The 12,909-nt window shown below is 36.9% G+C and overlaps 4 protein-coding genes across 5 annotated transcripts; 2 read left to right on the top strand and 2 right to left on the bottom strand.

The window, feature by feature from the left end:
* Window positions 1-2,191: 2,191 nt before the first annotated feature.
* LOC113781273 lies at window positions 2,192-2,820 on the top strand. The gene has a single exon (XM_027327182.1). It carries the CDS (start codon window positions 2,367-2,369, stop codon window positions 2,700-2,702), a length of 336 nt encoding a protein of 111 aa, XP_027182983.1. The 5' UTR covers window positions 2,192-2,366; the 3' UTR covers window positions 2,703-2,820.
* A 2,035-nt stretch (window positions 2,821-4,855) lies between these two features.
* Window positions 4,856-5,743, bottom strand: LOC113781404. The gene has a single exon (XM_027327331.1). It carries the CDS (start codon window positions 5,568-5,570, stop codon window positions 5,136-5,138), a length of 435 nt encoding a protein of 144 aa, XP_027183132.1. The 5' UTR covers window positions 5,571-5,743; the 3' UTR covers window positions 4,856-5,135.
* Window positions 5,744-8,679: 2,936 nt separating this feature from the next.
* LOC113779256 lies at window positions 8,680-11,369 on the top strand. 2 transcript variants are annotated; one of them, XM_027324795.1, is made up of 3 exons: window positions 8,680-8,903; window positions 10,117-10,265; window positions 10,870-11,061. In XM_027324795.1, exons 1-3 carry the CDS (start codon window positions 8,828-8,830, stop codon window positions 11,002-11,004), a joined length of 360 nt encoding a protein of 119 aa, XP_027180596.1. In that variant the 5' UTR covers window positions 8,680-8,827; the 3' UTR covers window positions 11,005-11,061. The 2 variants fall into 2 exon arrangements, with proteins under 2 accessions (XP_027180596.1, XP_027180597.1); XM_027324796.1 differs by lacking the exon at window positions 10,870-11,061 and adding an exon at window positions 11,068-11,369 and having other exon boundaries at window positions 8,689-8,903.
* Window positions 11,370-11,437: 68 nt separating this feature from the next.
* On the bottom strand, window positions 11,438-12,458 carry LOC113779255 (NAD(P)H-quinone oxidoreductase subunit S, chloroplastic). The gene has a single exon (XM_027324794.1). It carries the CDS (start codon window positions 12,316-12,318, stop codon window positions 11,626-11,628), a length of 693 nt encoding a protein of 230 aa, XP_027180595.1. The 5' UTR covers window positions 12,319-12,458; the 3' UTR covers window positions 11,438-11,625.
* Window positions 12,459-12,909: the final 451 nt, after the last annotated feature.

A 12,909-nucleotide genomic window follows, 5' to 3' on the forward strand; every position in this document is an offset into this window, starting at 1 on the left:
ATCCGCAATCAATGTAATAAATCTTGCTGAATAGACACGATATGTACGAAGCAATAGAGATCAGGGAAAAAGCCAGAAGATGAGAAAAGTTGGCTTATCAGTTATCATACACAGACAAGATCTTGGGACTGGAGATGGAGTTGGTTGTTGTTGGATTTGGAGTTCCAACACGCAACCAAAATGTGCATTAATATTTCTCTCAACTTGGTACCCTACGTAGGTATTAAACGACAGCAGTCTCTTTTTTTTGATATGTAGGGGGTTGGGAGTTAGGAGCTTGGACGATGGGATTACTAATGGATGTGGGGTACTGTATTAGTCTGTCACCCTTCGTACCAAAGGATAGATGCCTTAGCATTATACATGGATTTTTTTTTCTTGCATGGATTTTGAAACTCAAGCTACAGTTTCCACGAAACCTCTTGAATCATAAAGTATTGTTATTGCATTGAATAGAAAACATACTGATCAGAGAGCTTCAGCTGAGGTGCCCTAGATCTCCAAGGATCAACAAATTGGTTTTCTCGTGGTGGTTCACATGCAAAAGACATCCATCATTGCATGTTTGGTTAGAAATCTAGGACATGTATAAGCAAATGCATTTAGTACAGGAGTAGCTAATTGTATAGACCCTTTTTATTCCAATGCATGGATAGTATGTTCGATCTCGTCTCAGAGGCAGCAAGGTTGGAAAAACGCTCACCAAGAAAGAACTTATTTCATATTTGCAATCAATGCCTTAAATTCTATAGTATATGTCACACTTCTTGCTGGACCCTCTTGTAATTAATGTTAGACATGAATTTTTTGCAATTTTAATGGATCAAATTCATGCATTATATCAGACAACCCATGCATTTTGCAGCACCAGTCATCTAGAAGATTTTACTTTTTTTTTTTTTTTTTTTGGTCTCCCAAAGTAAATTCCAAGGTGTGATGATGAACCAGACCCACAATTATTGATGGGTGATCACTGATCACTTCTTCCTTTTTTAATCATAGGGCACAACAACGTTCCCATGTCAAATTTCCAGGTAAACGGTCTTGTTTCATATGCCTTTGAAATCTCCTATCTACTTTTCTACGGGACAGATTTTTCACTTGTTACTGTTTCTTGTTCTGAGTTGGAAAAATCAGATTAGTTGACGGTACGTTGTCTGTTTCCGTTAGTCGCAGCTCACATGGCATTTCATGATCTCTCGCCCTCCCTCGGAGTCCAACATTAATTCTCAATGTAACAAATAATTAATTCTGGCTACCTATTATTCACCCTCGCATTATAGAGGTCAGGTACACTGCTAGTTGAATTCACTTCGAGCAGAGCTAATTACTATTATTTTCTCACCAGTCCATAACGTCCATTACCCTTTGGGTGGGCATCGCAAGTAATACTCTATAAACTATGCCCACCAAGTAAAAAGCCGAAGTGGCCCCTCGGGGTGCAGCTCAGCTTAGCTGGTCGTGTCGTCTGTCTTTACAGCATGACCACAGTTCGATTCTTTCTGAATTAACGTGCTAGGCATTCTAAGGGAAGGGCTCTACTCAGTCGCAGTAAATTAGTCTGAATGATTCCAGGATACACCTACATCGACCAAAAAAAAAAAAAACCCGAAATTCTTTTCCAAGCTCACCCACGGAAAATTTGAACCAAGGGGGCAAGTAAGGCATTAGGCTGGCTCCCCACCCCTCGTCCACCTTAATCTAATTTTGTCACGGGGATCTCGAACATGTACAGTTGTGATTTTTAAGCGATTGTATAATTATTATATTTCTTACGTAATTTGATATACACTCATTTAGTTTTGTTATAAGAATAAATTTTCCTTGTATTGTTACAATACAATAGTTGTAGCAAAATTGCACCAATTATAACCGTTCCTTCCAATCCATTTACACAAACAAGTTTGTCAATTGATAAATTTGTGGTCCGAAAATTAGACATCTTTACAGAGACCATGTTGTTATTTTTGTCGACGGAAGTATATACAGTACAAAGCACATTATATTGGAAAATTGCGTTATGTAAGATATTTTACGTTTATGCCGACAAATATTCCAACCTATTGAAGCTGATTAAACTACTGAGGCCCAAAAATGTCATTTAGAAAATACCACTACGATACAAACAGTAATCAATCAACTACTCATTATTTATCAATATTTAACATCTATAAATGTCGGTATGCCCGCATTCACATGCACTAGTTAACCACTCCTAACTACTACTGGTACTCCACTTTGCAGCTCTGTCTTTTGCATCACAAAACCACAGCAGCGGCCTTCTTCAGGAACGACAAGGAAAAAAAAAATCACAGAAGGAAGAGCTGCTTTCTTGGATAAGAGCAGCGTCCCGGCACTCCTGAATCATGGGAAATTGCATCGAGACATGCAAACACGGCTCAAAAGAGGCAAAGAGTGAATTACAATTAGAGCAATTAGAAAGCGTGGAGAAACCATCAGAAATGCTCAAGGAAAGCATAATTGAGAAAGATCAAAACAGTGGCGCCATGAGAATCAAGATAGTGTTGACGAAAGAGGAGCTAGAGTTGCTAGTATTCCAGCTCAAGAATATGGAAGGGAAGAGATTAGAGGATGTTTTGGATGAGATTGAGAGAAGCAGAAGCAGACCAGTTGGATCATGGAAACCTTCTTTAGAGAGCATTACTGAAAGCCCTGAAGTTCCTGAGCAAATGGACAGATGAGCGTTTGTATGTAGGGTGCAATGGCCTCCCTTCTATCTTTTGTGCTTGATTTTTTTTTTTTTTTTAAATTAGGATCTTCTTTTTCTTTTATATTTTCATTTTACTCTTCTTCTTCTTCGCAAGCACCGAAGTTTTTTTTTTTTTTTTTTTAAATACTGTTGAGCAACCGTATTAGTTTGTAATTATTTGGCTTACTGCGGTACATGAATGTGAATTGAGGTGGATAACTTAAGGCTTGCTTCAACTGCAGTGTTCTCCCTCTTCTGGTTTCATGCCTACATTATCTGCAATTTTCTTTCCTATCCATCTTTCTTTAACTTTGTGAAGAAAAGTCCTTTTTTGGAAGGATTGGTGAAAATCGGTAGTACCTTTTTTTTCTTTTCTCGGATTCATGAATATCCCAATTCACAAAACTTGAAAAAAAAATCCGCATTTCATAATTAATATGTGGATCCTGTTCTTTTTATGCTCTATATAATACGGGTATCCTTCTCGTGGTTTTGGCCTCTGGAGATCAAAGAGAAGGGAAGCATTACTCGTAGCGAATGGATGGATGGACCATGTCAATAGGGTATCACTACTTGTTCAGCTCCAGTCTTATTGGCCTTTCCAACACTCAGGGCCACTTTTCAAAAAGTTTGGATTGATTGATAAAAGTAACCTGAGCAATAAGAAAGAGGGAAGAAATACAAAAACATATAATTGGTCAGGCAGTGCTAAAGGAGGGAAAAGTGATCCAACCATTACCCCAATTTCATGAAATGTTTCTCATTTGTTCTTCTAGGGCCTTCCACTTTGAAATTTGGGAATCATGATCTTTGTATTCTATCGGCCGGAAGCCTGATTTGGTTGCGCGGATCACGTTAAAACTTTTGTCCTCGTTAAGTGAAAAGATATGTTGTATGGTCAAGACGAAAGTGGCCTCATTTTCTTTGTTGGTATAGGCTATAGCATCGGTAGTGTTGTCTAATCGTGCTAATTCAATTCCTGTTGCTGTTTTTTCTTTGCCTCGTGTCATATTCAACTGCAAACCAATGTCTGGGTATGGACTAACTATAATAGAAGAAAGAATAAAAAGTTTCTTTGGCGCATGAAATTAAGCATTTGTTGAATTGGATGATTGAAAATCAGCAATGCGTTAAATAGTTGTAAACAAGCAGCTTTTAGTTCATCATGGCTTCAGTCTTGAGCACTTGGTTACATAAAGGATGTCAAACTGATTGAGAACAAGACAGTAGTACTTTTTTATGGACTCCAAAAGCTCCATCAAGACCGCTAAGGATTTGTTTATGTATTTTCCTGTTTTACAAGTTTGTTTGGATAAAAGTTATCTGCCAAAAAAAAGAAAGAAAGAAAGAAAATTTCTTCAATTACAAACACATTTTTTTTATTTTTTTTTCAATCACTTTTTTATCTCGCATACATCACATTACAAAAAATACTACACTAATTATTTCAAATAATCTCTTATCCAAACACACTTACATTCCAACAATACAAACTTTTTTGGGGGTGTAAACTCTCTATATCCCGTGATCGCATTTGGCCTGACTAATCTAAAGTTGAGCACTTTCAAACCTTCTCCCGGCTAACTCTACCAAAGCTTGTTTTCTCCATGTTACTATTCAGCCAAAAAATGTTTAGGGAGTAAATAGGACTAGGAGTGGTTTGCTGCTCGTGTGTTTGTGGGGTACACACGAAGGCCAATTGACTCATAGATGTTAGCCCATTGGGCTGATGATTCTTGAGAAACAAATGACCACGATTCAGCCCATTTATGTAGGTACAAGAGTGTGGACGAGGTAGAGAATTGTTGCTGATACTGGGCTAAGGTGAATACATGTTCAACTCGGGCGAATTACAAAAGTTTTCGGTGGTCTAAAGATTCAAAAACTATTGCTGGTCCAGTGGGCCTTTAGAATTTATGAATCATGCCACAAGGAGAAGGAAGGGATTTTGAGAAGGAAATATGAAACAATTTAAAAAAAAACAAAAACAAAAGGCCGTTTGTTATCCTATTTAAATAGCACAATCTTGAACAGCCAAGCTCTTTTAGTTAAAGACGGTACGATAATAAACTGAATTTGACATTTCCATTAGCCAACCGTCAAAAACTTGCATCAACTTTTCTTCGTAAAAATCAAGAGAAGGAATATGATAATCATAGGAAACGTGTAGACTAAATGAAGTTTTATTTACAGATTCCTAAACTAACAAAGAAATCAGACTAATTTCTATAGCCTATATTACCAAAAACTGCCTCTTTTTACATACTTCTAGTACTACTTTAAAAAGGGGAAATTATAAAAAAAAAAAACGTACTACTATTGCAGTATTACTTATGCAGCCATTACTGAGCTCAAAACTCTTCACTTGAGTATCCAAGAACCTCACGAGTCATCATGACCAACAGGACAAGGCTAGCTGGTGGCTCTACTCTTCTTTATCAACAGTACTCTTCTTAAGTAAGCAAGGACTTGATTTATTGGCAGCAGAAGAAACCAAGCTAACACGATTAACTGGAATTTGCACGAGCTCACTAGCCACGTCCTTGTATTCGAGAACGCCTCCTTCTTTGCATTTGGAAAGCAGCCGAGCAGCTTCTTCCTTGGTCATCAGTATCTTCAACTTGAGACCTGCTTTATTCTCATTATCGGCAGCAAAAGTGGTGTTCTTCATATCGAAATTCTTTTCGCCTGCCACTTGGTTTTGAACCAATGGTTTTGTTTCAAAGCTTACCTTTTTCTTTGGCTTGCTTTGTGATGGCTTCTTAGTATCCAACTCATCTCTATATATCACAACCTTGTTTGTTTTCCTAGAGTCGAATGGCACCTTTCCATTGACCAAAGAGCGCAAGGAGCTGAACATTTTGCTCAGAAATATGTCTTCTGTGTGTGTTTGTGAGGGAAATAGGCAGTGATTCTATTGATTCTTGATGGGGGTTGATGAAGCTGTATGCAGGACCAGGACTACATATATATATATACACACACACACATGTATATATGAGCAGAGATGAAGGTAAAGTTGGAGATGTCTACATTTGATTTGGGGCATACATGGAAAGCTTTAGACCGTCAATTGCCCGTCGGCTTATCCTCTTCAAAGTCTTGCACTTCTATTTCAGTCAATCGAGCAGCGTATCAACTGGGTGAAAAAGAAAGTGCATGGACTTTTTAGACCGCTGGCGCTAGGGGCATAGATGATAGAACACGGTCAATGCATGTACAATTTAGAAATAATTTCTTTCCTTGTCTAAACTTATTTTACATAGAACTTTTATAATTAAACATAACTTTGATCTTTTAAATTTTTTTCTTTAAAAACATAATTATGTTGACATGTTTATGAGTATTTACATTGGAAAGGTATGCTTTGGTAGTTACGATGAGATTAGATTAAGGTCAGGATAAAATTTATGTTCTACGAGAGTAAAAATCCAAGCTAAAAAATTGACAAAAAAAATGTTTACACCAAAATTTAAGACTCTCATTTTATTTATACTAGTGATCGACGCACACTTGATGTGTATGCAAGTGATAAAAAAAAAAATCTTTTGTTGAATTAATGAATGTAGAATCATTATTTGACAACAAAATCTATTAATAGTAAATTAAAAAAAATAATACAAAAAATTCATAAAATTCGAACCAAAAATTAAATCAAGCAATTATCTGTGAGCATGTTATGTTTAAGTGATAAATATGTATTTCATTGGTTATGTGATATTAGTGATTGATTTAAAGTGACTTAGTGGTGAGAATTTATTTGAAGGGTAAAAAAGAAAATCTAAAAAGCGACAACTGATGGTTTACACAAAATCACCTTCTCCCGCTATATATATATATAGACCGAGAGGAAGTTTGTAGTCAATTTGAAAATTTTTCTTCTTACCTTATCACAAACACAAGATAGTTTGAATTCTCTCGAGTCTCTCCCTATGTGTAGAAAAAGTGTACGGATAATGAAAAAAAATGTAGACCCGTCAATGGATTTTTAATATAACTTACAAGACATACACGGAAAGAAATTGGGAAATCAATGGTTTAAAGGTTAATTATTCTGTTATTATCCAGAAGTCGAATTTGGACTTGGTCATGTTTAGATTGATTCCTGCCGTACGAAACTCAAATTACACGAAAAGAAGAGACTAGTTTCAGTCACAGTGATTGGCACTTCAATTGTTACCTCATGGGACGGACAAACTCCTAGAACCAACACTTCTAATTGTTTAACAACAAGTAAAGCGTGTATTAACTAAAATAACTCGCGACAGTCATATATTTAAAGGTCCAGTTCGGATTGCTATTTTTTCGAGTTTTTATAAAAAAATATACTGTAACAATTTAATATCATGTGTTTAATAATAATAGTGTATACACTATTTAACAGTATACAATAGTAATCCTAGATTTAATTATACAATTTTGTCGGAGGAGAAAATATATATAAAACCAAATGGTGATCCATAAATTTGTACAATTCTGCAGTTATATGGCTTATGGAATCGTAAAAAATATCGAGTCCAGTCCAAAGTACTAGTTTTAGCATATAACTAACTAGAACCTGTTCTAGAAAACAACGTCATGCTACGCCAGTGCTAGTAGCAAAGCTAATTGGATTAATTACTACTACTAAACAATCTTTTGACCAGAAAAAAATACTTAGGAAAGTTGAATGCTTTGATTAGGAAGTAATACTTAAGACCGAGTTTAGCACTTTTCACACTTTTTCCTAACCCTGGGGCATGACCGAGTAAACCGTAGACCCATTTATCAAATTTGGGTGGCGAATTCCCTTTCCGTGAGAATTGATCGATGACGATGCGTCTAGCGTTCGTGAAAGAGGTCATTCTCGAGTGTGTTTTGGGGTTGAATTGGTCCAGGCCCAGAGCCTGGTCAATCTCTGTCTCCATCAAATGTCATAGGATGCTCTCTCAATGCTATTCACTACTGTTGGCCCGCACTTCAGAGCCACTTTTGGGCCCAAATACTTGGGATAATCTGGAATTTTACTTGGGATAATTTTTCCTAACTATTTCATTGGCTTCCCTTTAGATTTTAAAAATTACACTAACATTCCTTAAGGTTAATTATCTCATAACATTTAGGTCCAATCAATAATTTAAAAATTGATATTAGGATAGAGAAGATAACATGGTTCTATCATTGCCTCTTATATCCTACATTATTTAATTAATTTAATACCAAATTTTAACGTCATAAAATATTCTTGTCAACATATTAAGATTAGTTCCTTGAGATTTTTATGGTATTAAAATTCACTCCTTATAATATTTTGATTGCAAATTTTTTTGATTATTTAATGGGTTCGTAACTGAAAAAAGTAATTTGGATCTTACATTAAGTAAAATATTTAGAATGATATACTATTTTTAATACCATATGTGATTTAAAACCCCGATAATAAATAGTAAATCCTAGTGCTTTCTGTGATATTTGGGCCTATATTAGATTAATTAAACAATTTAGTAGATGAGGGGTATTGGTAAAATTATATTATTTCTCTCTTATAATATCACTTTTTTATTGTTAATTAGATCTAGATGTTACAAAATAATAAATTTTAATAAAGGTTAATGTAATTTTCAAACCTAGAGGAAGGCTAGTGAAATAGTTAGAAACCTCTGAAGGGTTTCTAAAATTATCCCATTTTCTTTGTTATGACCTTCTGTCCACTATTAACCTCTTGCTTTTTGGTTATTTGGATTATTTAGAAGGTACTTAAATTTATAATTAATTTTAATATTTAAATGTATTTACAATTAGTGTAATCAATTCAATATTTTCGCACAATACTTTAAAGCAATTTGACCCGATTGCCAAACCAATAAAAGACCCACGAACGCGTTTAGAATGGTAGACAACTCATCGGTCCGTGTATTAATTGTCTTTTTCGTTTTTGTTTCCCTTTTTTTTTATCCTAATAAAAGAATTCCTTTTATTTTGGCCGATAAAAAATTAAAAAAGGAAAAAGGTTTCCATTCTTCATTTTCTTGTCTAAAATCTTTTATTCTTCCTTCGCCACCTTGTTGTGATTGGGTCAGCTGAGTTGAATTCTGATCCAGAGAATTCCAAATTCAATTGGGAGAAAAACCGAGCAAGATGGGCGGCGCAGCACACGCTCTGAAGAGAATCCCACGAATCAAATTCCCCCCGAGGCATCCTAAACCTCCCGGGAGTATGTTCATGCCCTTCCTGACATGCGTAATTTTGTTTCAAAATGGGGAAAAAAATACCGCGTAATGTTGATTGCTTTGTTTCCTTTCTTTTTAGAAAATATTGCTTTGTTTCTGCATTAGCAATAATGGTTGAGCTGTTTCGAATATCTGCACCGGAATCGGAATTTGTGACCCCAGGGATGCAATTATGGTAGATATTATAGCATGGATGGTAGCCTTATTTTGTTATAAGGGAAGAAGTCCTTTTTTGCAGGTGCTTTCTGGGATTTTGGAGTAGTATCTGATTTTTGTAGCTATTTGGCATTAGGGTATTATGGGCACTGTGGAAATTCTTATCTTTATTCTGTATTAGAGCATAATTTGGCCAAAATGAAGAAAGATGTACCAGAAAGTTAGTTCTGGATATAGAAACTGAACATTTAGAAGACTAGGTTTTGGTAGAAATGCTAGTTGGGATCATGCTGAAGTTTCTAACTTGTTCAATCCGTACACTTTACGCTGTTAGTGAGAAACTCTTTTTCTTTGTATATGCTACTTTTGTTGAGATACAATGCGCTTCAAATGTGGTTTAAACGTTAGGTAAAAGGCTGGTTGACCTGAAGAAACTCAGGCTGTGTGTGGAAGCGCCCATTTGAGAAATTTACCTCAGTTGTGCTTCTGTTCTGCTATCCAAACTGCAATAATGTTCTACTTTGTCTTTAGGAAACTGTAGATATGTTGGTAAGATGTACCGTATATACCTGTGAAGGTTTAGAATCTGAAGGGAATCATATATATTGCCATGTTATTTCCAGTCTCATAAGGATCCAAACTGCATGAGCATTTTCCGCCAGATAACCTCATTGAACTGATGCTGTCTAGGTCCACAGTGGAGATAACTTTTCTATTTGCTGATTCCTACCTGACTACCTCACTTTTGTCTACCTGCTCCCATTGCATTGTATCATTAGTTAACTGCTTGTTCTGTTCTATTTCTATCAAGGAGTTTCACTATGTATTCTGTTTCTGTGATCTCTCAGTCTCTACTGGGCCTTTTGAATATCCTGTTCAATATCTTGCTTTCCTCGTAAAATGAGGAAGAAAATAGAAGCCCGTCTTGGGTCCTATTGATTTCTGGAATGAAGTTTATACTGCAGTGAGCATCTAGTTTCAACTCGAATTATTTTTTATTTGATGGATTCTGAATTAAACAACAAGACTACTGTTCTGCAGCTACCTCGTCCCAGGCTCAAACAACATCTGCATCTGGAGATGCTTCACGGCCATTTTTTCCAAGGCCTCCTAGCATGACTCCTGGAGGAAAGGCCTCTGACCAGCCCAGAAGAACTCCAGTGTCACAAGAGGAGATTGAGGCTATCTTGGTATGAAATGTTTCCTATAGTGGTGTCATGCTAAATTTATTCCTTCAATTCCCTATCCGCTTAAAGCATTTTCTGCTTTTACTGAATCCTTAGACTAATTCACTGCAAATCTCCATCTCATGCATCCCCTAGCTCCTTCTTGACTAAAGCTACCAAGATATTGGTTCTTAGATTTTGAGGATTGGAACGTGGGTTTTCGACAGTGAAAGCAAACTTTAATGTGGGAACACTCTTAAAAAAGAAAATATTGGCAGATCATTTGAAATTCTAAGAGATAATTAGCAAATGAGAATCAGCTTTTAGATAAAATCGAAGTAGTTTGTGAATGCTTAGATGTTTGCTAGAGCTGCATACTTCATTTGTGAAGAATGTGAATGATGTTTAGGATATGAATATTCAGCTTTTATCTTAAAATCAGACACCTGTTGCAACTATTTTACAATATTTGGTGTTGGTCGTTGGACCAAGAGTGGTGTCCACCATTTGAGCTCCTTTTGTTGTCCTTCCTTCACATTGGATACTTCTGTGTCTGAGAATATTTGTTGATGAATTTAAATTCAACTCTGAGAAGTATATTTTCCTTGTCAATGAACCAATCATGCAGCATCTAGGTAAAAGAGGCCTAATACTTGAGCCCAGCTTTGATCATCTACATATACTCCATTGGCGGAGTGCTGTCCAGATGGACGGCATTCATGACTTTCTAAAACGAGATTGCGTTTGCTCTCCATTGTACTAATAGTGTAGCTTGTCTTCTGACTGTTACTTCATAATCTTTGTATTGTCATATTCTTGTTGGCAGTTGGGTGGCACTCTGTGAAGGAACACAATTCGAGAGTATATTTCACGAACATTTTGGCTTTCTCAGACATGTACCCATGTGTTCAGGGCAATTGGACACAACTTTGAAGATTACTGACTATGATCTACTTATTTTCGTTTTACTCTTTATAATTTTTGAAGATTTGAGACTATAATCTTCTTCTTGTCGTTTTGGGGTGTCATGGAGGTTTTCATGATATTGTCCTTTCTGGTCCTTTTATACCCCGATGGCGCTTGTAGAGGCTTCAAATCTTAACAATTTCCTTGAAGAAATTTGGTTTAGCTGTTTCAAGAGTTCATTCTGAATTAGATATTTAAAGCTGAAATAAGTGAATTCGCACGTCCAAGAATGAGGCTTAATATCCTGCTACTCGAATACAGGCAAAAATATAGGTTACGAGTTACATGATTTGAACGGGCACAGCTACGTAGTGACGAAATCCACACGCCAAAAACCAGTACAAAATGGTTGCAAACCCCCGAGATTTACAATGCTAATCCATACATAGAAGAAGAAATGCAGGAGACAATTGAGTCGTTAATTCTTGTCTAACAGGGTCTCGAGGATGGCAGACCTAGGATTAACCATTGGCGGTCCCTTCTCACGGCGCTCGAGCTCTTCAAGCCTGAAAGTTATCAATCTATCCCAGTTCCCACCTTCAAACAAAACACCAGCTTTGCCATCAGTAATCCTCTGGACAATTCCACAATACATGTGATACGGATTGTTAGGGTTCTTGACAATGACAATCATTCCCGGCAATAAAATCGGCAGTTGTGGCGGTTTTTGCTTCTTGACAAAGTTTTGATTAAATGCTAGAAATGCTGATGCTTCAGCCTGTGACTTTTTGGGAGGTGGATTCTGTTCAATGAACTTCTGGAGACCCTTTTCCCCTCCCGGAAATCCACCAGTCAAGCCTTGTAACTCCTTTTCAAATCCATCTTCTGGAATGCTTTCAACTGCCGAGACTTGTGGGTTTTCTTCATTTTCGGTGGTTTTTGATGGTTCTAGCGAGACGGTCTTCTTGAGTTCTTCTTGAAGGCCTGCTTCTCCGTTGCAAAGACCTCTACCTCCCAAGATCTCAGAAAGATTGAATTTGGCATTTGGGCTAAACTGAATGGTTGATGCTTGTTTTGGGGTGGGATTAGAGCAGGTTTTATGAGTGAAACTGGTATGGCCAAGAAAACTAGACTTGTGAAGCAGGGGGAACTGAAGGAATGATGAAGCCATTACCCTGCCAAATTGCAGCGAGGGATGAGGATGCGATGATGGATGAAAATTAGCAATAAGGTTACAGTTATTTCATCCCAGTCATACTGTTCTGGCCACATATCTCTTTGCATTGATGGTCCTATCTTTGGCAATGGAGTCACCAATGTGTCAGGCTGTGGGAGGAGTCGGGAGTGTTCGACAGCTAACGAGTTGATGTTGTATTAAGGCCACGAGTGAACTTGGGTTGTGTATTAAGGCCCAGTGCTGTTGTAGTTGTTAAGTGCAAGGTCCAAACAAATACCGCCTGGGAGTAAGCAAGCAGATCTGTGTTTGCCTATGGACTTGGACGATGCCTATTAGCCTGGTCACAAGTTCCATATTGCAACCTCAGTTATGGCTAGCTGCATCAGTTGGAGATTGGACCCATCACTGGACACGTAGGATAATTAGTTTGGGTTAATCTTGTGTACATTCAAAATTTGAATGCATGATGCCTATTTTTAATTTAAATTTTATATATATGATATGCATCAAAATCGTTACTGCCCAGTTCTAAGGTGCTGGTACATTTACGGTTAGCCATCGCATAAAAGCTTTATTACCATTTTT

Source organism: Coffea eugenioides, chromosome 8 (assembly GCF_003713205.1).
Source record: "Coffea eugenioides isolate CCC68of chromosome 8, Ceug_1.0, whole genome shotgun sequence".
In the NCBI taxonomy this organism is placed as follows: Eukaryota; Viridiplantae; Streptophyta; class Magnoliopsida; order Gentianales; family Rubiaceae; genus Coffea; species Coffea eugenioides.

Bases quoted from the DNA above. Each gene is read 5' to 3' on its own strand.
- LOC113781273 (XM_027327182.1), top strand. From the start codon at position 2,367: ATGGGAAATTGCATCGAGACATGCAAACACGGCTCAAAAGAGGCAAAG.
- LOC113781404 (XM_027327331.1), bottom strand. From the start codon at position 5,570: ATGTTCAGCTCCTTGCGCTCTTTGGTCAATGGAAAGGTGCCATTCGAC.
- LOC113779256 (XM_027324795.1), top strand. From the start codon at position 8,828: ATGGGCGGCGCAGCACACGCTCTGAAGAGAATCCCACGAATCAAATTC. The intron at 8,904-10,116 runs GTATGTTCATGC...ACTGTTCTGCAG, and splicing joins GCATCCTAAACCTCCCGGGA to CTACCTCGTCCCAGGCTCAA. The intron at 10,266-10,869 runs GTATGAAATGTT...CCAATCATGCAG, and splicing joins AGGAGATTGAGGCTATCTTG to CATCTAGGTAAAAGAGGCCT.
- LOC113779255 (XM_027324794.1), bottom strand. From the start codon at position 12,318: ATGGCTTCATCATTCCTTCAGTTCCCCCTGCTTCACAAGTCTAGTTTT.